Source organism: Lineus longissimus, chromosome 3, assembly GCF_910592395.1.
Source record: "Lineus longissimus chromosome 3, tnLinLong1.2, whole genome shotgun sequence".
NCBI lineage: Eukaryota > Metazoa > Nemertea > Pilidiophora > Heteronemertea > Lineidae > Lineus > Lineus longissimus.
In genome coordinates, this window is record NC_088310.1 from 16,143,381 (window position 1) to 16,167,858 (window position 24,478).

At 41.4% G+C, this 24,478-nt stretch overlaps 1 protein-coding gene across 1 annotated transcript; it reads right to left on the bottom strand.

The window, feature by feature from the left end:
• Window positions 1-325: 325 nt before the first annotated feature.
• LOC135484032 (GTP cyclohydrolase 1 feedback regulatory protein-like) lies at window positions 326-24,466 on the bottom strand. Its single transcript, XM_064765063.1, has 4 exons — window positions 24,362-24,466; window positions 15,520-15,652; window positions 12,005-12,099; window positions 326-7,483 (listed from the first exon to the last, which is right to left on the bottom strand). Exons 2-4 carry the CDS (start codon window positions 15,553-15,555, stop codon window positions 7,285-7,287), a joined length of 330 nt encoding a protein of 109 aa, XP_064621133.1. The 5' UTR covers window positions 15,556-15,652; window positions 24,362-24,466; the 3' UTR covers window positions 326-7,284.
• Between the last annotated feature and the right edge of the window lie 12 nt (window positions 24,467-24,478).

Here is a 24,478-nt window from a genome sequence, read left to right on the forward strand (position 1 = left end):
GTTGATTCGCCAAATTTAATTTGTTGTATGTTCTAAACGACTTCATGTACAGGTCGAAAAGTTTGAGAGAAGAACCATTGACCTACATGATTAGGTTTGGTGGCGAAACCTCAAAATTGAAAATTTGTTGATTGGTCACTTTGTGAAAACAGCGACGACTTGACGTTGCTGTTATTGAACTTCACCTTGGTCATGTTTGTCTTTAGTTGCTAGTAGAATACTACCCTAGCTTTACCGTTTAAACTATTCTTAAGCACAAAATTGTCACAGTAATTTCAATAAAAATTGTTTTTGCGGCATTTTTTTAATGAATTTTGATGGTTGTGAAAAACACGAAATGAAAATGTAAGCACAAATTTTCTGGTCAACATGAATCTAAAATCTGACATGTTACATGTACACAGGCAGAAGTGTCAATACATGGATCTATGACGGCGATTACTTATCAACGTTCCATCCACCATTTCCACGGGCCCATCCATGGACAGATGATGGAAAACCCCCCCATCATAGATCCATGGATGAAACCCATGGTCGTATCTACAAGGGACATGTTGCTTGTAACACCATGCATGTTTTAGTACAATTCTGGTCAGAAAGGAACCTTACCTTTTTGACACCCAGTCAATCACGAAAAATTGGGAGTTAATTGCCCGAAGCGTCTGTCAGTTGTCGAATGAAAATTAAATTAAAGATGCTTGAGATTTGACGACGTCAATTTTCAAAAGGAACCTTCCCCAAATGACTCCCAACGGAGTGCGAAAAATTGGGGTGAATTGCTCAAGGCGTGTGTCATTTATCGAGCGGAAACGAAAATCAAGATGGCCACTGTGGTGGCCATATTGATTATTGGAATATTGATTATTGGATTATTCGATTTTCAAGAGAAACTTTCACCTAGTCACTCCCTATAAGCCGCAATAAAATCAGACCGCTCAAGCGAAGCTTCTCTGATAATTGACAGAAACAGATTTCAAGATGGCTGCCGTGGTAGCCATATTGTTAATTATCTAGCAATGATTTTTGAAGAAGACCCCCAAAAAAGGACTGTTCAGGCGAGGCTTTTCTCTGGTAATTGATGAAAAGTGGAAAGTTAACCGACACTGACACCGACACGTACAACGGGCCGATTTTTTTCATGGCATTAAAATGTGAGAAATTATCAAAAACCTCTTTGTAAATTCTTGTCTCTAGTACGTCAGTCTCCCAGTTGTGACGGAGGAACACAAGCCAAGAACCAACTGAGGTTCTCGTAATAACATGTATAAACCACAGGGACAACCTTTTGCTAGAAAGGACAAAAAGATTATCACAATCACAACAATTGGTCTGTATACTTCGAGTATTATTGTCCCCCCCCCCCCCGTCACTCAGTGCAGCGAAAGGGGGACATGAAAATACCCACGTCTGGCCACTTGTGAGTGCGATATCTGGAGAAGTCGGCAACGTATCAAAGCCAAATTTGGTGTGCGGGTACATATAGACATTAGTAAGAACCCTATCGAAAAGTAGGTCGACGCATCAAAATCCAAGTTGGTTGCCGCCTTATCTATTGCAATCTCACAAGTGCACTTGTGGACATGATATCTGGGGAAGTCAGCGACTGTCAAAGCCTAATTCGGTGTGCGAGTGCATGTAGGCATTAGTAAGAACCCTAAAAGCAGGTCACCGTGTCAAAATCCAAGATGGCTGCCACATTAGATGTAACAATCTCGTGAGTGCACTTGACAGCGCTAACACCCTTTAGCAACATGGGACCTGGGCGTAACTCACCAGTACGTGTCAAATTTTATTTATAAAGATCATATTTTGTTATTTTTTAATAAAATATAAAATCTATGAGAGAAAGTGGCACTAATTTGGCCTGAATAAGATTTACATTCTGAACTGGGAACACAGTTTATGACGTAGAATTGTCAAAACCCTGAATCTCGGGTTGCTGACGTCCAAGATGGTGGCAATTGATCAATTCCAGTGTCTGAAATTTTTTAATTTCGGCACTGGGGCGAGTTTGCCCTTGTAGATTGAAAAAAATAAAATCAACTGCATATTTGATAAAATATATCAGTATTTTTTAACACCATTAAAAACCCTATATTTATGAAAATATTTGGAAATACATACTGTGTAGACATGGTGGATGCGTGTATTATACACATATAGGCCTATTACAGGTAAATGAAAAGGCCAAGGGCCATTGTGGTCACCGTACAGATGAGATATTTGGTGGTTAACTCGAGAGATGTTCTTGATGGCTTGGGACAACACCGCCATGTGGGTAACAGTGGATATGATTCCACGGTCTTCAGCCATCTAAAGGAAACCAGACATTCATTCGACAACAAGGATGTCGTCATTCTCAACAAGGAGGAACGTTGGTTTGAGAGAGGGGTCTACGAGAGACTGGAGTCCCCTTCCCGCACCCACCATGGAGGACTACGTTTCAACTTTTCACATGCCTGGGACCGAGTCGTCTAGAACATCCCTCGAGACTTCACACAGGATTCTACGAGACTGCCGTCGAAAAGCGCAATTTGCCCTGATGATTTCGCTGATATAAGTTGTTGTTTCCAGTGATTGATTAGTAACTTATTGAAATGTAAGAGAGATACAACACTTTTTAGGTTTTCCCTTTAGGCCCCCTGGTGGTCAAATCAAGAATCGGATCGGACCAAAATTCAGTCTCGGAGGTCATCTGACCTGGGGGGTCCTGTGAACAAAGCTTCAAGTTCATAGCCCCAATGGTTAAGATGCGTGCCACTGTTTTTGAAACAGGATACAGACGACGGTTGACGACGATGGACACTGCGGTATTGTATAGACTCCCACCTACGGTGAGCTAAAAAGGCCCTTTAGACAGGCATCCCCAAACCGGTGTAAATGCATCAACACAGTACATGTATATTTCTATATATCAATAAAGAAAAGTTGTTACATGTATATTTGAAAAATATGTGAAGACTATTTTAAAAAGAACTTGTTTGGTTAAATAGTCCCTGGAAACCGAACGACAATGTAGCAACGTAGCAAATTTGTTACATTTGCATTGAGCATGTTGAGATGTCAAATTATACAAGTTTGAAGTATGTGTGTGGTAAAATGAAACACAACATCAACATGGATTCTTCACCTCATATCTATTTAAACGTGTGAAAAGATTTTGAAGTGATGAACCATTTAAGAATTCATCTTTGTCTACACTGCCTCAGTCCCTCTACACTGCCTCAAAATACATGTAAACAGCTCAGATGCAAAAGTGAGGCAAATTTTCATTTTCCAATATTTTTAACCATAGTTGACCATACCAGTTCATAAGAAGAACTTTTTGTTTCCCAAATTATCAAGCATTACACAAATATTGACACATGTATCAAGCATAATAAACATAATGAGTTGACAGTGATTAAAGAAATGAGCAGTGAAATGTATTTGAAAGGTGACTTCACAAGAGGACAACAGCTCCGTTGATAAAGAGACGTCCCAAAGCTCTAAGAAATAAATTGGCAACTGCATATAAAATCTCAAAAAAATGAAACGGCCAGGGGCCATTGTGCTCACCGTATAGATATTTGGTGCTTTGTAATTCATCCAGATTAAGAAACATTGTACACGTATAGTATATAGGTCAAACCAAAGTCGGTATGACATGTGATGTATCGTTGCTTGGAGTAAGTACCATAAGAATATCATCAAAAACGAGTCAATAATAAACGAGATATTGCACTTTTTACCTATTTTAGTTTTGGCCTCCTGGTGGCCGAGTTGAGTACCAGATCAGATCGAAATTCGGTGTCCGAGGTTACATGACGTAGGGAGTCATGTGTATCAAATTTCAAGTTCAAAGCTTTAGTGGTTAAGAAACGTGCCATAGTTACAATCAAACGACAAATTTACGCCATTTGACCTCTGTGACCTTGAAAAGCAGGTCAGATCAAAAACTCATATGATATGTGATGTATCCTTGCTAGGAGAACCTACCATAAAAATGTTATTGAAAACGAATCACTAAAAATAAGCAAGATATTGCACTTCTTACTTTTTCCATTATTTCCCCCTGGTGGCCGAATAAAGAATCAGATCGAGCCAAAATTTGGCATCAGAGGTTATCTGATGTAGGGGGTTATATGCACCAAGTTTCAAGTTCATAGCTTTACTGGTTAAGAAACGTGCCATAGTTTACACTCAAACGGCCAATTTACGCCATATGACCTCTGTGACCTTGAAAAGTAGGTCAAATTGAAAACCCGTAAGATATGTGATGTATTCTTCCGAAGGGTACCTACCATAAAAATTTTATCGAAAACAAGTCACTTATAAGCGAGATATCACACTTTTTAGATTTCCACTTTTGGCCCCCTGGTGGCAAAGTTGAGAATCAGATCAAACTGAAATTCAGCACCAGAGGCTATGTGATATATAGGGGGTTATATGTACCAAGTTTCAAGTTCATAGCTTTAGTGGTTAAGAAACGTGCCATAGTTTACACTCTAACGGCCAATTTACGCCATATGACCTCTGTGACCTTGAAAAGTAGGTCAAATTGAAAACCCGTAAGATATGTGATGTATTCTTCCTAAGGGTACCTACCATAAAAATTTTATCGAAAACAAGTCACTTATAAGCGAGATATCACACTTTTTAGATTTCCACTTTTGGCCCCCTGGTGGCAAAGTTGAGAATCAGATCAAACTGAAATTCAGCACCAGAGGCTATGTGATATAGGGGGTTATATGTACCGAGTTTCAAGTTCATAGCTTTAGTGGTTAAGAAACGTGCCATAGTTTACACTCTAACGGCCAATTTACGCCATATGACCTCTGTGACCTTGAAAAGTAGGTCAAATTAAAAACCCGTATGATATAAGATGTATATTTGCTATGAGTACCTACAACAAAAGTTTCATCGAAAACAAGTTACTAATAAGCGAGATATCACACTTTTTAGATATCCACATTTGGCCCCCTGGTGGCCAAGTAGAGAATCAGATTGGACAGAAATTTAGTGTCACGGGTCATCTGACCTAGGGGGTCATGTGTACAAAGTTTTAAGTTCATAGGCCTAGCGGTTAAGAAACGTGCCACTGTTTTTGAACTAGGATACGACGGACGACGACGACGACGACGACGACGACGGACACTGCGGTATTGTATAGACTCCCCTACGGTGAGCCAAAAAGTCTGAGACAGATTTTGTGGTCTTTTCTTTCCAAGAATTATGACATGATTTTAATACTGATTAATCCAGCACCGTATTCCAAATACATGACTGTTCACCAGAAACAACAAAACACACAACCATATACATGTAATCACTATCAAAATATTCCACTACCAAATGAGCCATTTGAAATACCGCTACCTTTGCATTATGAAGAGTTTGAGGAGTAAACAAATGAAGTAAAGCAAAGCACACTACCTCCCACTAACTGATATTTAAAGGTACCCGTGATAAACATTTGGAGATGATGAAATAATGAATTCCGGATTCAGGATTCAGGCTTCTCGTGTTTTCAGTTTTGGCCCCTTAACCCTTTCGCTGCCGATTGATTTTTTTGTTCTGCAACTGGCTGTGCCGATTGAATTTTCCATATTTTCCAAATTTCGACCATGGTTCTTATGAACCTAATTTATGAGAAATCCATTGGAGACAGAGTGAAATAATGTATATAAAAAATGTTCAGTATGACCTACTCTTCATTTTAAAAATATGAAAAAGTAGGTCATGACCAATCTTGAATATATAATGAGGAAAAAATTTTTTTAGTCAAACTCTATTGTATTGAATAAAACTGTTATGTAACAACCAAGAATACAACTTTTTTACATCAATTCTAGTCCCATGCAATCTTCTAACACAATCCAAACATTTTGTATGCCTTGATATTCTTTCAAATATATGATTTACTTGATATAAGTGTGTCGAAAATGCTAATATTTCACCTCACGAAATTTTTTCGCAATTTCAACCTCAATTTACTCAATAAAGTTGCATTGTTCGAAATACGGAAGTTAGTTTCGTTTTGAAGCATGTTCACTTCTCTACCACGCCATCGATCAGCAAGCTCATAATCGACGATCTTCTGAGGTAGGGTAAAATGTCGCACAGCGGCGACATCGGCACAGGGAGTAGGGATTAGCGTTGTGCTGAGCGGCGACATCGGCAGTGAAAGGGTTAAGGGACTAAGTCACGAGTTTAGCCCAGAGCAAAATTCAAATTCAATGTGAGAGGCCTTTGACCTAAAGGGTCACACCTGCACACAAAGTTTCAAGTCCATAGCCTAAGCGGTTAAGAACCATGCAACAGTTGAACTCTAATGGTCAATTAAAAAAGTAATCCAACTCCTGTGACCTTGATTTTGAAAACTAGGTCAAATCAAAAACCCAGGCATCATGTCAGGTGTGGTCCCATTTGAAAGTATCTGTTATAAAAATCTGGAGGTGACATGATCAATGGTTCCATAGCCCTAGTGGCCAAGAAACCTCCCACTGTTTTTGAAAAAGGTCACAGACAACAAACACACTAGAAGCTGTGAATTGTGTTGTGTCAAAAATGACCAAAATGACCCCCCCCCCTCCCTTAAGCAACACCCGACCCCCAAAAAGTTGAAATCACTCCACAAATACTTAACAAAGTTGAATTTCAGATCTATTTCAGTTACCCCAAAGAGAGTGATGGTGTTGTACCAATGATAAATTAATGAGACATCCCAACACCAGCTGGTAGAGGGGTTTCTGGCCAGGTAGATCTATGTGGTTTGGCTGTGATGATTATTTGCAATCATGAATAAATGAGGTGTCGCCATCAAGGTGTTAAAGGGGTACACCGTTCATAATTACTGGTGGTCCAGTTAAATAGAAATCCACTAATACACAATGCCACAGTGCAGTTATTATGTATACAAATTTGTTGAAACTTTGTATTTATAGTATTCATCTATCGGTCTACAGAAAGGCAATGCTGAAATTTATATCTAGTATGTATATTTACGCAGTTGAAAATTTTCAAATTCAATAACAAATTCAAAATTGTTCGCAAATGGCATATGCCTTTAAGGAGAAACAGTGGATGGGACAGCACAGCACCAACTGAAAAATAAAATAGTAAAAAGAACCACATGACCGTGAATGAGATGTTGTGATTAGTCGACATGATTAGATAATAATGAGGCTAGATAGAGTAAATTGCAATTTAAATCATATAACCCATGGCTGCTTATATCCATGACATGCATGACATGCTACACCATCATTCCTGTGTGGCAAGATAACAAGATGGGAAAATGCATCATGTCTCTTTTGTCACAAGATCATTACAGATTTGACTAGAATCGTCCAACTTCGTTACATCCTTGTCGTCAGCTAAAGGTTTGTGTAAAGTCCATACACATGTTTGTCCTATACCCGACATGCACACTACTTGGTAACCATGCAATTCCAGCTTGTTAAGAACTACCCGAGGTACGTCAGGGGTTCTGTACTCTTTGCTGAAAAAGGAACAGATGAATTGTAAGTGGCAGGGGAGACCAAATCAAATAACATCAAGGTTCATTTAAAATAAATCACAAAAAAAGAATGAAATAGTCGATGGACCATGTACTCACCTGGCTTTGTTATTGAAAAACCCTTACAATGTACATTCACTAGATAAACATACCATGAAAATTTGGCGAGATTCTATCTATTCTGGCCATTCGTGCATTTTTTGTGTTTTTGTAGTTTGCCGCAAGTGGCCAAACCGTGAGTCATATTAGATTGAAATTTGGTCTTGAAGAAGATTATACCTTGCAGAACACATGTACAAAGTTTCCAGTCCATAGTTCCAGTGGTTACAAAACATGCCTGCTCAGGGATGATGGACAACGACAACAAACTTTGACCTTGAAAAATAGGTCAAATTTAAAACAAATGAAAATCTGTACTATACTGTATATCTTCCTAGTCTCACTAGATACACGTACTTAAAAGTTTAGTGAGATTCCCAACATTTGTTAATGAGCTACTTGAAGAGCATTTTTCTGTTTTCACATTTTGCCCCCTAGTGGCCAGACCAAGAATTATATAAACCAAAATTTGGTCTGGAAGCATATCATACCAAGTGTTGCATAAGTACAAAGTTTCACGTCCATAGTCCCAGTGGTTACAGAACGTGCCATACTAATGAACCATGATGACAGACACCCTGTGACAGACCGAGCCCACCAGATGAGCTAAAAATCTAGATCTTCAAGGCACAAATTGCTAAAGGTAAATGTAGGCTTTAACGATGCCAACCCTCATCTTATGTGAAGAGGGTGGCATGATGGTCATACAATGAAATATGACCTCAAATGGATGAATTTTTAAGAAAACACAGAAGAAATAGTCAAGATGCGTGTGGGATGGATTACACATCTGGTACTAATCCTGATCCGATATACCATAAATAAGGTTGTGCGTCAGGAATCCTAAAGGAGGAGAGATAGAGTACTCTAGGAGATAATCTTAGTATCGGCACTAATCTCCTGGTGAGGGCCACTCACATTTACACTTATAAAATCATTGTATTTCAGACGAGATCACTTTCAGACATCATAGGAACAGTAGTTACAATCAAAGTTGACTGACATTGCTATGACGATTATTAGGACTGTGAAATTTCTGTGGAAAGTGGTTGTCGGGAGCAATTCACACTGGCAGACAAGGGATACAAGTCGAGGGTCCACCAGGAGACAGTGGAGGTGAGTGACTTATGGCCTTGTCCCCTAACCACGTGATATTGATCTTTTTACCATTTTGGGTTAGATAGATCACCTAAGCACTCTGCTCCGGCCTCATCTTACCCGTCCGATGCTGGAGTTGGCTGAACAACAGCCAGTGTTTTCATGGTGTTGGCCAGGTGCTGACTTCAACACAATCTGTCATCAGCAAGTCTTCGCTGCAGAGTGCTGACTTCACTCCCATTTGACACTATAGCCAGTCACTCCCTGGAGTTGGCTGAGAGCTGACTTTATGCACCCTCGTCTAGGGCCAATCCACACCAGCCATTGGTTGAGTGAAGACATTATGCCCCTGTTTCAGTGACTAATCTCTAGTCAGTCTCTTCATTGAGGTGGCCAGGTGCAGATTTCATTACCTCCTGTAGGCGGCCAGTCCCCTCTTGCAGTTGACGTAGTGCTGACTTTATCCCCCTAGTTGATAGCCTGTCATTTCCTGGAGTTGGGCGAGAACTGACTTCATGTCCCCTTGTCAAAAGCCAGTCCTCTCCTCCAGTTGACCGAGTTCATACTTCCTGTTATTAATAGCCAGCCACTTCCTAAGTTGGGCGAAAACAGACTTCATTCCCATTGTTCACAGCCAGTCACTTCCTGAGTTGGGCAAGAGCTGCTTTTAAGTCCCCCTGTCATGGACTGGTCTTCTCCTGCGGTTGGTCAAGTGATGTCTTTATGCCCTCTTCAATGACCAGACTCCAGTTAGTCTCCTCATGTAGCTGGCCAGGTGCCGACCCCATGCATCCTCTCCAATTAGAGTTCACAGCGGACTCCCCCACTTGTTAATAGTCAGTTGGTTTCTTCATGTCCCCATGTCAAAGGCCAGTCCTGGAATATGCCAAGTCCCAACTTCATGCCCTCAAGTCAGTGCTCTCATGGAGTTGGCAAGGTGTGACTTCATTTACATCTGCCAAAAGCCAATCTCCCTTTGCAATTGGCGGAGTGCAGAATTCATGCCCCTTGTAATTACCACGTCTCTTCCTGGAGTTGCCCAGTACTAACTTCATATCGCGCCATCAAGGGCAAGTCTTCTCCTAGTGTTGGTCTGGGGATGACCTAAGCCTCTTCCCAGAATTGGCTAAAAGCTGACTTTATGTCATATTGTCAAGGGACAGTCTCCTAATTTGGGGCTTGGCTAAGTGCTGAGGCTAAGTAAGGCTTTATACCTCCTTGTCTACAACCAGGCTCCTCACATTAGGAGCTGGCCAAGAGCTGACCTAATGCCACCTTATAAATGGGGGAATTGGCCGAGTGCTGACTTTATGCCGCCTTGTCAATGACCAGTCTCCTAGGCGAATTGGCTGAAAGCAGACTTTATGCTCCCTTGGCAATGACCAGTCTCCTCTGGGAATTGGCCGAGTGCCGACTTTATGCCTCCTTGTCAATGACCAGTCTCCTCTGAGAATTGGCCAAGTGCTGACTTTATGCCTCCTTGTGAATGACCAGTCTCCTCGGTGAGTTGGCTGAAAGCAGACTTTATGCTCCCTTGGCAATGACCAGTCTCCTCCAGGAGTTGGCTGAGAGTTGACTCTACGCCCCATTGTCAATGACAAGTTTCCTCCGTAAGTTGGTTGAAATCTGACTTTACAAGACAATGGCAATGACCAGTCCCCTCGGTGAGTTGGCTGAGAGCTGACTTCAGGCCCCTTGTCGATGACCAATCTCTGTGCGTTGGCTGAAATCTGACTTTAAGCCCCCTTGACAATGACCAGTCTTCTCTGGGAATTGGCTGATAGCTGACTTTATGCCCCCTTGGCAATGACCAGTCTCCTCTTGGAGTTTGTCGAGAGCTGACTTCAGGCCCCCCCCTTGTCAATGTCTCCTCCTTGAGTTGGCTGAGAGCTAATAACTTTATGTCCCCTTGGCAATGACCAGTCTCCTCTGGGAGTTGGCTGAGAGCTGACTTCATGCCCCCTTGTCAATGACCAGTCTCCTCCGTGAGTTGGCTGAAACCTGACTTCACGCCCTTTTGGTAATTAATGACCAGTCTCCCATGGGAATTGGCTGAGAGCTGACATTATGCCCCCGTATCAATGACCAGTCTCCTCCGTGAGTTGGCTGAACGCCGACTTTATGCCCCCTTGGCAATGACCAGTCTCCTTCGGGAGTTGGCCGAGAGCTGACTTTATGCCCCCTTAGCAATGTCCCCTCCTGAAGTTGGCTGAGAGCTGACTTTATGCCCCCTTGGCAATGACCAGTCTCCTCCGGGTGTTAGCTGAGACCTGACTTTATACTCATTTGTCAATGACCAGTCTTCTCTGGGAGTTAGCTGAAAGCCGACTTTATGTGCTAGTCAATGGCCAGTCTCCTCCGTGAGTTGGCTGAACTCTGACTTTATGTCCCCTTGGCAATGATCAGTCTCCTTTGTGAGTTAGCTGAGACCTGACTTTATACTCATTTGTCAATGACCAGTCTTCTCTAGGAGTTAGCTGAAAGCCGACTTTATGTGCTAGTCAATGACCAGTCTCTTCCTGGAGTTTGCTATTAAAGAGCTAACTTTGCCCCTTTGGCCTTGTCACCACAGCCAGTCTGCACTAGGACTCTGGCAAAGTGCTGTCTTTCTGTCCCCTCACCACAGTACAGTCTCCTCCTTATAATCAGTGGATTGCAAACTTCACATCCATTTCTCAACCTCATACTACTCCTTTTTTCACAATACCCAAGTGTCTGGGTTCAGCACCCTGCAAGCCCTGGTTTGAGGTAAGATTTCCTGGAGATCTACTAAGTTCCAGAGTCCATCTCAAGAAAAAATTCCAAAAATTACGCAACAAAGTCACAAACAATTTGCCAGAACACACTAACATTCGAACCACACCTTGGCAATAGCTTTAAATGCATAAAGTGGTTGAGTTTTTATGACTTGGTCGCAGTACATGGGGGGTCCTACCCAGGGCTTGCACAGCGCTGAACTCTGTCACCCAGTTGCTGGTTTGCTGTGGTGTCACGCCTTTGAGACACAACACCAGAATGATGGAAAAATTCTCCCAGGCCTGGAGCTGCCTCCTATGCATGGAGGTGGGGGAAATGAGATACTTTAACCCGGGTTATGTTCGCAACCATTTATTTTCGTAACTTGGGAGACGAACACAAACATTAAACATGCTAAAATTTTTAATTCTTATTCATTAACCTCAAATTTTGGTAGCAAATGCAGAATGAGAAGGAGCAAAATCTTGAACTTTTGGCTTGGCAAACACTGCCTGGTTTAAAGCAGTCTCATCGCATCAATCTCTTTTAGTTCAGTTTAAACACACTTACAAGTTATTTCCTAACTGGATCACTGGAAGTGCACCAATTGCCTTCATTAGGACAGGATCACTCAATTCATCTCCAACTGTAGTTTCCCCATTCTCCTGAAAACAAAGTTGAGGGATAATTTTTACAAGGTTGGGTATTGTAGAAAAGGAGAATTTTGTGTGCAGGATATTTTTTGCGAATGGGCTGTAAATAAAAAAAATGAAATGACCAGGACCACTGTGCTCACCTCCCTAACAGACAGTTTATAAGAGCAATGCAAAGTGTGGCATAAACCCCTGACTGTGTGTCACTGTGTGTAATGAAAATTGGAGGATACAAAATGAAGAGTACTTGTGATGGAAATGATTACAGTCGTCCACTCGTAACCACCAATGTACCGCAAAAAGTTGGAATGGAACGGCCAATGCATTTGCCAGTTATCAAACTGAAACAAAATTGAAGACGGCTGCCATAGTGGCTGCTTCATAATGAAATGGCCAGGGCCATTGTGCTCACCTCATGTGGAGGAAAGATGGATAAAGAGCATGGTATTGTGTCATGTAGTGTTAGGTTTGATGTAGGTCCAAGCAATTACAATTTCCCCAAAATGGCCAATTTACAGTATATTCGACCTCTGTGACCTTGAAAAGTAGGTCAAATCAAAGAAGACCCGGGTGACACATTGAATGGTTGTTAGAATTAGATGTACCTATGATATAAAATTGGTGCCAATCGGGCAAGTCATTACTAGGAATAATGGCATTTTGAAGAATTTAGGATTTCGCCCCCTCCCTGGAGGCCAAACGGCAAATCAGATCGCACCAAACTTCGGTACCTGAGATCACCTGACCAAGGGGTACATGTGTACTTAATTTGTGATCAATAGTCATTGCAGTTAAGAAACGTGCCATAGTTACGGCCTGACGGCGAATTTACGCCATTTGACCTCTGTGACCTTGACAAGAAGCTCAAATTAAAAACCTGTGTGACATATACTGTATGGTGGTTAGATGTACCCATGATATCAAATTGGTGGCAATCGGGCAAGAAGTTAAGGAATAATCACATTTTTAAGGTTTTTGGATTTTGCCCCCTGGTGGTCAAGTGGTGAATCATATTGGACCAAACTTCGGTCCCTGAGATCACCTGACTAAGGGGTAAATGTGTACCAAATTTGGTATCAATAGTCATTGCAGTTTAGAAACGTGCCATCGTTACATCCTAACGGCCAATTTACACCATTTGACCTCTGTGACCTTGAAAAGGAGGTCAAATCAAAAACCCGGAGGATATATGATGCACCTTTGCTAGAAGTACCTACCATATTTTTTTCAAAATTTCCCGACTACTGTTAAGGGAGATATTGCATATTTTCACTTTTAACGTTTGGCCCCCTGCTGGTCAAACCATGAAACGAATCGGACCGAAACTTGGTCTCCAAGGTGTCATTACATAAGGGTACATGTGTACCAAGTTTCAACTCAATAGCTCTAACAGTTACGAAACGTGCCCTGCTAACGGACGACGACGACGATGACGACGACGGCGGACGACGGACGCCACGGTATGGGATAAGCTCACCTCTGCTAAGAGGTGAGCTAAAAAGGGAAATTGTTGGCATAAATTGGCTGTTTGAGTGTAACTATTGCACGTCTCTTAATCACTTTAACTAGAAACTTTGTACACATGATCCCCTATGTCGGACAACCTCTAATGCCGAAATTCAGTTTGATCTGATTCTTGACTTGGCCACCAGGGAGCCAAAACTGAAAAGGTAAAAAGTGCAATATCTTGTTTATTAGTGACTTGTTTTCGATAATATTTTATGGTAGATACTCCCAGCAAGGATACAGCATATTTGATTTGACCTATATACTATACATTTAGCATATTTCTTAACCAGGATGAATTCCTAACCATCTAACGACTATCTAACGACTATCTGCAATGGATAATGATATCCTCAAATGTTCAATTTTGTTTGCAAATTGAGATTACAGCAATCATGATAATGGGGATGAAATTGGCATAGTTGGCCATGACTGCAAGTGAGTAGGCCACGAGCAGGATAGGCAGGGAAGCACCTAGACCACATGCTCAGCTGCGACAATTTGACCGAGAGATAGCATACCGTCTGTCACCCTGAGGAAATCAGGGGTTAATGTTTGCTTCTGCACACAAACCCCCGAGACATTTGCCCTCATTTGGTGAAGTAGCCAGTGTAGAAGCAAGTGCACCAAGAGTGTTGCTTACATTTGAGTCAAGGAATTTCAAAAACGATATCCAAACTCGCATTCATTCTCCGGCACAGTGGATAGTAGTGATAGTAGTCCTACACTATGCTTGAATGTTATCGCTGCTTTGGAGAATGACTCGCATTTTATCATGCCGACAATGAGAGAGCAGCATCTCCTTCGAGGTGCGCACTTCAACCTCGATTCTAAGAGATCTGAGTGCGGTTTTCATCATACAAATCATAGAAGTACGGTACTAGAACCGAGGTTGATAGTTTAATCTCGGTGCTGACTTAAAGGTGATGTAAACCTGTACTTCACCAAATGAGGGCGACTGTCTAACGCGGAACAATCGTGCATATAATATTGGGAGGTGGAGGGAGAGCTCCGAAATACGCGTCCTGGAGATCCAACGAGATTGCCCAATCATTGGGCTGCACCACCATTGCTACCGACCTGGTTGTCTCCATCTTGAAGCTTGGCACCCGGAGGAACTGGTTCAAGCTGGACAGGTCGATGACCAGTCTCCACTTCCCCCACTTCTTGGGAACCAAGATGTGGCTGTAAAAGCCTCGGGGAGGATTGGTTGTCCACCACCCTTACCGCCTCCTTCTGGAGGAGGGAGAGAACCTCTGTGCACAGGGCTAAAGCCCTGGCTGGGTCCACAGGAGGGACGACCGGGGTGGGGATTGTCGACGTTGACGGAAATGAGAAAAGTCCAAACAGGCGGAGCATGTCCGGCACGGGGGAGTCTTTTTGACACCACTGATCCCAAAAGGGGGCCCGCACCTCTTTCAAAAATAACCAGGCAGAAATCTGTTCACTATTCAGAAAATTATTAAGTTGCAAATTATCCTGGTCTTCAGTATTCATCAATATATTATGCACTGGTACCCGTAATGCCTCATAATCCAATATTTCGGTTCTCAGCTATACAGGGAATTACTTTTGTACTAGATTTCTTACCAACTGAAAGGAGGCCATAAGGAGGACCTTTTTTACCTCCAGCTGATTAATACTGAGATATACTACACAGGGAACTAGATCTGGTTTGACCTTTATAAGGAGATGAAAATATTTATTGTACAAGCATGAATAGTGCTGATGTACTGACAAACTTATCCATTTGATGTGGGGGGGACATGAGATCCCCTCAAAATGCAAAAAACAAAATTTTACTAAGGTAATTTACTGGAGTATGTGACAAGATAGTTATCTGTCAGTTAAAAGATGTTTTTTCTACCACATTGCGTGGTTTTGTTCAACGAAGTGTTTCAAGTCAGTCACTCCCAGTATACTTACCAGCCTTATCTGAGTGCTTACAAATACATATGGCATGGCTGTGCTTGAATTCAGAATTGGGAACGAGTTCAGCTGCTGAAGTATCCAACTGTAAGTAATGGCTGTATTGGTACGGTAAGATCTCTCACTCAATCTGTAATGTAAATGTGTAGAATGTGAATGACCGCAGGATTTGTGAACCAAATTCATTAGATCCTAAGGGTGTAAAAAATAGTCAAGGTATGTAACCTGGGGCTGAGCTCCCAGGCTAAAGGGCCTTTCTACACGGTGCGGGTTCGGAGGAACCCACCTCAACCTTCCCCAGGCCGGATACGACCAAGCCAGTTTGTATCACATCTAGTCTACACGGTGCGGGTTTGATGAACTAGTCTCGATTGAGATCGGGGCCAGTTTGTTTATTTGAGAGCCGAAAGGTGGCGTTGATGAATCTCCGGTCACTGGAGGAAGCATTATAAAAAAAACGCCACATCCCGAACCTCCCACCAGCACCCGACTTGTTCACCTTCTTAAGTTCGATCTTGTACTTTTCCTTCAGCCTCTTGATTTTATTTAAATCCGAGTTGCCGACCTCTTGTACCCTTTATTCCCCATTTCCTTGACAATTTTTTCCATTACTCTTCAATTATGCTTCATGCCTTCCAAGGCCCTCTGAACTTGATCGTTCCCCCATATCTGTAGCAACACAAGGGTCTCATCATTGGACCAACTTGACCCACGATCGCTTGCGGTAGACATTGGGACAAATCACGAAAAATAACAACAAAAGAGTGAAAACTAAATAATATGCAGCATGTGTCAACATCCGCGCTCTAATTTCACGTCAGGAATATAACAGTGATCCCGCCAATGATTTCACCAAAGTGCCGTGTGCAAACTGGCTTTGGGCTGGTTCGCGTCTACACGATCGATACAACCCGCCTCCACTGGGCCGAGACTACCATCGCTAACCAACCTCGGTCGAGGAAGGTGTAGGCCGGTTCTATCGCGTCTACACGGGGAAAAACAAACCAAACTGACCTAGTCTCGATCTAGTTCCAACCGGCACTGTGTAGAAAGGTCTATCGTCTGCTGTATGATGTTTCAGGGTAGTGAAATTTTCAAAGATGAATAAATGACACATCATAACCTATATGATGGGAGCAAAAAATCCTTGTCTACAAAAAAGCGATAATATTATATGTAACTATAGGCCTGTGTCCAACCTTCCATAATTCAAATGTTCTGGAAAAAGTGGTTGCGTCACAAATCGACGAGCACCTGCAAGAAAACGATCTTCAGGACTCGTTTCAGTGGTGTACCCCCATTTCGCCTACACCCATTTCGCCTACACCCATTTCGCCTATTACCCATTTCGCCTACACCCATTTCGCCTACCCCCATTTCGCCTACCCCCATTTCGCCTACTCACCATTTCGCCTACACCCACTTCGCCTATTCACCATTTTGCCTACTCACCATTTCGCCTACTCACCATTTCGCCTACTCACCATTTCGCCTACTAAAAAGGAAAAGAGTGGTGTGCGCTGGACATTTGAACAATTTTACGAATTGTTGAGCTTGGTTTTTTTCCTTTATATTATAGTATATTTCCCAGTTAAACTTTACCATACTTTATCATTCCAACCCGGCCTCTTGAGACAAGACCACCATTGATTTTTTAAGCCTTTTTGCAGTTAAATTGTCACAGTTCGACCGCCTCGCAATGCTTCGGGTTGTGAATCTGAAATTTGGATATGACATTCCAGACAGTCAGGCGAGTAAATGGTGAAATTTTATTAGAACTGGTGGTTGTCCACGAATTTTTTTTCTTCAAATTGGACAAATTTGAGAGACCATGATATTTCCACTGTTTTCAGCCAAATCTCAAAACACGCCCCTTATTGTCAAATTACCATGTATCAAAATTCATTTTTTCATCGAAAAAATTATTTTTATCTGTAGACTTGCCATACCAAATATCTTTCCAATACCTCTCCAAATAAGCACTTGACAGTTGAAAACACACTCGCGTCTAATTTATAGGTCTGGAACATCCAACCTATGAATATTCAATGGTGGTCTTGTCTCTCTTCAATTCACTTAATTGGGGGTGGGGGGAGGGAAGGTCAAATTACCATGTATCAAAATTCATTTTTTCATCAAAAAAATTATTTTTATCTGTAGACTTGCCATACCAAATATCTTTCCAATACCTCTCCAAATAAGCACTTGACAGTTGAAAACACACTCGCGTCTAATTTATAGGTCTGGAACATCCAACCTATGAATATTCAATGGTGGTCTTGTCTCTCTTCAATTCACTTAATTGGGGGTGGGGGGAGGGAAGGTCACTCTTCAACATGTAGATATTGATGTGTTCGGGTCAATTGCCGACATACTAGTACTTCCATTTTCAAGGGCAAGGGGGGGGGGGGCTTTTCATCATTTCAATTATGAATATTTGTAAGTGAAGAACCCAAGAGTCTTAGCCTGTTTTTTTACATCTTGGTACAACCAAGTGCTGCCCTACAGGATATCTTCATTGTGGAGCTTTGCTTTACAAATGGTCATTACATCTTTTGAATTTGAAGTCACTATCATAAAACATTTGAAATGATGTAGGCGAAATGGGTAATAGGCGAAATGGTGAATAGGCGAAATGGGTGTTGGCGAAATGGTGAGTAGGCGAAATGGTGAGTAGGCGAAATGGTGAGTAGGCAAAATGGGTAATATGCGAAATGGTGAATAGGCGAAATGGGTGTAGGCGAAATGGTGAGTAGGCGAAATGGTGAGTAGGCGAAATGGGGATGAACCGTTTCTGTCTGCCTAAAGCTTGTCATTCCACTGAAACTGCCTTAATTACGGTCCAATCAGACATTGTGGATGCCCTCGACAATGGTGAGATTGTACTGGCACTGCCAGTACTAGTAGTACTGGGTACTACTTTTAATATATTATGTCTTCAGCCTTTGACACAATTGATCATGCAATCCTGTTGAAACGCCTTGAGCATTCCTTTGGTATTAATGAAAAGGCTCTGGCTTGGATTGGGTCAGGGTCGCTGCTTTGCCCCAAGTTGTATTGTATATACCAAACGAATTGGCAACCTCCTGCAAAAGGACAGTATCCATACCATCTATATGCCGATGTCGATGATGCACCAAATTATTTGGCGATTAAACCATCTTTAGACAACATACAATCTGCCATTGCTTCAATAGAAGCTTCGCTTGTGTCGAGGACTTGAAACCCTGGTTGAGGACAAATGGACTGAAGCAGAATGACAAAAAGACTGAGTTTATTGCATTTATCCTAAACACCTGGAGCATTTTAGCAAGGAGTTATGTCTCAGAGTTGGTGGTTTTTCAATTAAACCCGCGGCTGACTGCGTAAAAATCTTGGTGCTTTTATGGACTCCTCTTAAACAATGGACAAACATGTAAATAATGTATCACGTATTTGTCACTTTCACTTAAGAAGCATCAGCAGAATCAAACCTTATTCAAATGACAATACACGTAAATCTCTTGTTCAAGCCACCGTAGTCTTCAGACTCGACTATGCCAATGGCCTTCTGTATTGAACAACTGACCAACTGATGTCGAAACTTCAAAAAGTGCAAAACACAGCAGCATGAATAATAACACTAACAGTGGACGAAATGACGAGACCATATAAGACCGGTTCTCTTTCGGCTTCACTGGCTTCCAGTGCATTGAAGGGTACAGTATAAGATTCTGCTGTATGCCTACAGAGCACTCAATGGAACAGCTCCAATATACATTGAGGATTTAATAAAGAGACACGTGCCAAGTCGAGCATTGCGTTCCACAGACCAGTGCCTCCTGTCGTCACAGAGAACCAAGACCAAAAGAGTAGACATGGAAATCAATCTTTCAAGCAGGTGGCACCTGGCCTGTGGAATGCACTGCCCTTGGCTGTAAGACAGTCTTCATGTATACAAGAAGACAGTGAAGACCTTACTTTTTAAAAGCTATTACAATGTTTAATTTTACAAGCTTTTATTATCCAGAGGTTTGTTGTTTTAAAGTCATATTTTTGTCAAGTTCTTATTTCAATATTTGTGTACAATGAATGTTTTATCTTTGTTAAGTGCCCCGAGCAGATTTTCTGATTATTCTGTAGAATAGTAAAAAAAATAACTATAGTCGTAGTTCCACCTTTCATAAAACCCCGTGTTTTTTCAAGACCTGTGTCTTTGCCGTGTGTCAAAAAAACCCAGGGCGCACTTACACCTACATGACCTATCAGTGGTGTTAGATAATGGTAAATAGCCCCGGCGACAGGTGCGCTGTAGGTAGGGAGCACTCCTGTGTTTCTTTCCCGTTGGAGGGGAATTTTGCATGTGCAATACTGAGGCAACTACACCGCGCCATATGTCGCTGGATCTTAGAACTTGCAATTGCCGTGTCTATTCAGATTCCACCTACCAAAAAACCTGTGTTGAACATGGGTCTAAATTAGACCCCGATTAGCCCCATCGAGCTCGATGGGCTAATAGACATGGGGATTTGACACACGGGTCTATTTAGACACGGCAATTCATAGGTGTAAGCGCAAAAGACACGGGGATTTGATGGGTGGAAGTACGACTTATTTCAAATAATTTTATATCGTTTGCACATGTTACATGCGCATGCGAAATGACTTCATTATAATATACCTTATAACATTTCTAGTAGAGGTAATTTTGATTTGCCAACATTTTTTATAGCAAGTATTTTTACGCTACATAGACAACGTATATCCTAAATTAGTTGTATGAAACATTTGTTTGCTGCAATTTATGTTACATTTTAAGGTAGCTTGGCATTGTGAAGCCCAGCAACGGACAATAAATTTGCTCTATGTAATTAACTGAACACAGTGCTGCGTCTGTTCAAGATGTGAAAAAGATTGTAAACATTCAGGAGCCATTTTGTCAGGGCCCAGACTACCCCGCTTCCCCATTCTTCACAGTAAAAGAGTAGCAATTGTTTACTGCCACAACACTTCGCAAATTTCCAGTGTCTCTATGTTACTAGTGGTAAGTACTTCAACCAATTTATTCTGTTCTCTAATCATCACTTTATACCTATAACATCTAATATTGTCCAATAATATCCTTTTGATAAGAAAATCAACATTAAATGAAAGTAACTACCAGCACTAGCAGACGAAAACAGATTCAGCGCCATTATCGATCACGTGATGTCTGCAGCCAGAAGTGTTGGTCCTCATGAATTAATGAAAGGGATCCGAGCTGACATGGAGAGGATTGGCCTGCAGTGCAGACTTGATTGCTAATGGCGTTCAGTCTTTACTCATCCACTAAAAATATATGTCACTTATGTCAATTTTCTTCTACATGGTAAAGTGTACTTTTGGGATGTGACACGTATAGCGTGACAAATATGAAATATCCAACAAGATAAGGAGGTGGAAATACTCACCACTTGCAAGGGAGCATCAAGAATAGTTTTTTCTACAGACGCGGTCTCACTAATTCCAGACCATAACCGACTAAACCCAACTTCTTGTTCTTAAAACTTTTTATGACCGAAAAGAAGATATTTATATTTTTTGTTCTGTTTTGCCAAGTTCATCGCATTTGAATGAACGAAAAAAAAAGAATTTTTAAAGTCTATTTATAAGTCCAACCACAAAAATTCAAATCAATGTTCCCCCATCTATGTTTTGGTCTGAAAAGAGGAACAAAGATGGCGACGCAATGACTTGAAATTTTTGTGGTCGCATTTTTGATTTACAAAATTCTCAACTTCCCCTCATTCAAATGTGATGAAATTTATATGAACTTCAAAAGATCATGAATGAGGTGGTGATCAGAGCACTGACGTTTAGCAGTTGTTTGCAGATAATGAAATGGTCCAGGGACCATGTGCTCATCTGTGTCAAAGGGAAGGCTATGGGGTCAGTGATTCTGACATTGGTAAAGCTGTATCATTTTATGGTCAGACCAGCAATTGTCAATGACCCCTGTATGGTCCACATGATGTGCATTTGTTAATACAAGGTCTAATTTGGTGTGGTAATCAGCTGTTTCTTCAGTGACTGTTTGCTTCATGTTATATTGCTGGAGAAAGAATTTTTCAAGTTTGGCATTGAAATTTTCACCTCCTACTATTGAATTCATGTTGAAGTCACCAAGAATGACTATATGTTTCAGTCGGCTGGTATGATCGGAGTCAGGTGGTGAGATTATCAGTGACATGTTAAAATGAACATATGGGTGATGCATAAACGATTAATATGTGGAATATTTCGGGAGTGTGTACATGTATATAGCTTCGAAGTTTTGGTTTCTGTAAAATATCTTTTTTAGAATTCTGAATTCTTCTTTTACATACAATATCAAACCATGTGGAGGTCGTTTGTTGCTATTGACCTGGGGTTGGTAATGACGAAAATGCTGGAAATTAGGCAGTGAGAGACTAGTGTCTGAATTGGATTGGTTTAACCGTGATTCTGCAAATGCAATAATGGAGGCTGCAAGGACATTTGGATCAGCCTGAAAATTTTTTAAGTTTTCATTGACTGATCTAGCAATTTTGAATACTATCTTTATCAATCTTGGCTGATACATCAGACCAACATGCAAGAATTTATGATTAGACCACCAGTTTTGAATAGCATGAGCATAAGCTATATTTCTGATGACTGCTTCATTAGCAAATACTAAATCCAATTTCAGATCTTTGATACCATTTTAGTTTTTGTTTCAGTATGAGTAGTTGTGTTCTTTGTCTTCGACAGACATTTTCCTTTTTTTTGGTGTAGGGTCAGAACATACAGGTACCATTACTTTGGCTGTGTTAACTGTGATGAGCTGTTGGCAGTGATAATGTTGGGCCATGTGCTGTTCCAGAGATGAATTATCATGATTATAGTGTTTGTCTTTTTCAGTGTGGTACTGATTGAAAGCACCAAGAATTACAAATTTTTTGTCTGCACAGTTATGTGGTAAAGACTGTTTAATGGAGGTGAAAAGTCTGGGGAGGTCTAGGCTTATATTTTCCCTCTGGTATACATGGACTATGATAATAAAGTAACCTTCATGGTGATATGTGGGACAAATGTGAAGAGTGATAGCTTCATATTGATCATCACGAGTGTATGTTTCTTTTATAACCTCAATGTCATTTCTTAAAAACACAACTAATTTTAGTGGGAATGGACTTTAACTTGAAGCAGTTTGAGGATGTAGAAGTTTGAAATTGGGCAGTTTTTTCCTTTCTGTACATAGTGGTGGATTGGCAATGGCAAGTATTCCAGCGTGCGTGACAGTCGAAGGTACCGCATGCTTGTTCAGCTTCTACAGGAAAGGGGTCAAAAAGGGGTGTTTTTTTTCAAATTTTTGACCAGTATTGAGGGTGCGATCGCATATTTTCACTTTGCTAATTGGCCTCCTATTGGCGAAACCGTGAATCGCATCATGCAACGGTTCGGTCTCTGAAGAGTGATTGCCCAGGAGAACATTTGTACCAAGTTTGACATCTCTGGCTTAAGCAATTACAAACTGTGCCACTGTTATCTAACATCGGTGCCTCGTCAGACGACCTTGACCTTGTGACCTTGAAAAGTAGGTTGAAAAAATGCGGAGGATATATGATGTAACACTGCAAGAAGTACCTACCATATTTTTTTCTTCAAATCTTTCACTTTCAGACCAGTAATCAGAGAGAAACCCCATGTTTTCATTCATGACCTTCGGCCCTCTGGTGGCCAAACCGTGAATCATGTGAGACTACAATTTGGCCTCTGAGTAGCGATCACCCAGGGGTACATGTGTTAGCTAGAGTTCAATAGCTTCAGCGGTTACAAAATGTGCCACTGTTGTCTAACGGCAGTGCCCCTGGACGACCTCGACCTTGTGACCTTGAAAAGTAGGTAAAAAAACCCGCAAGAAGTACCTATCAGATTTTTTTTCAGATTTTTCGGACCAGTATTAGGCAAGTAATCACATATTTTCACTTTTAACGTTTGGCCTCCTATAGGCCAAACCGTGAATTGTATTAAGCCAAGATTTGGTCTCTGAGTATAGGGGTCACCCAGTGGTACATTTGTACCAAGTTTGAGATCTCTGGCTAAAGTGGTTACGAAACATGCCACCACCGACTAACGGCATTGCTGCCGACAAACTTTGACCTCTGTGACCTTCAAAAGTAGGTCAAATCAAAAACCCGGAGGATATGTGATGTCCCATTGGTAGAGGTCCCTACCATATTTTTTCAAATTTTTCGGACCAGTAATATTAAGGGAGAAAACACAATTTTTCCATTTTTGACATCTGGCCCCCTGGTGGCAAAACCGGGTATAATATGAGGCTGCGATTCGGTCTCTGTGTAGCGGTCACCTAAGGGTACATGTGTACCAAACCAAGTTAGAGTTCAAAAGCTTGAGCGGTTACAAAACGTGCCACTCATGTCTAACGACGACGACGACGGACACTGAGTGATGGTAAAGGCTCACAGGTGAGCCAAAAAACTGATCGTCCTTGGGGAAGTCAGTTTTGATCGGTGATTAGGACCCCTGCAGGCGTAGTGAAATAAATGCATGCGTTTTGCCGGGAAGACGAGGAAGCCAAGGATGGAGAAAATGCACCTGAATGTATAAAATCATTTTTGCAAGGTGTGTATTGCATGACCAGATATGATGACATCAATCACATGATCATCAATTTCATGATTTGTCATGGTCATGCCACATCGGCACATGCTGACATGCAAATTGCAATGCATGATTGACGATGATGAAAAATCAAGTGTTTTGATAGGTTTTTTAACATTTTCCCAAGCCACCAAAGAAACGAAGCGGTTTTCTAAAGAAGTAAAAGGTTTAGTACTTAGCATTTCCAGAGTGCTTTGTTTAAATACATCAATGAGCAACGTTATTTCATGAATTATAAGGGAGTCACGAAGCGGGATTTCCAAATGTTTGACTTGAAGTGATGCCCCTTAGC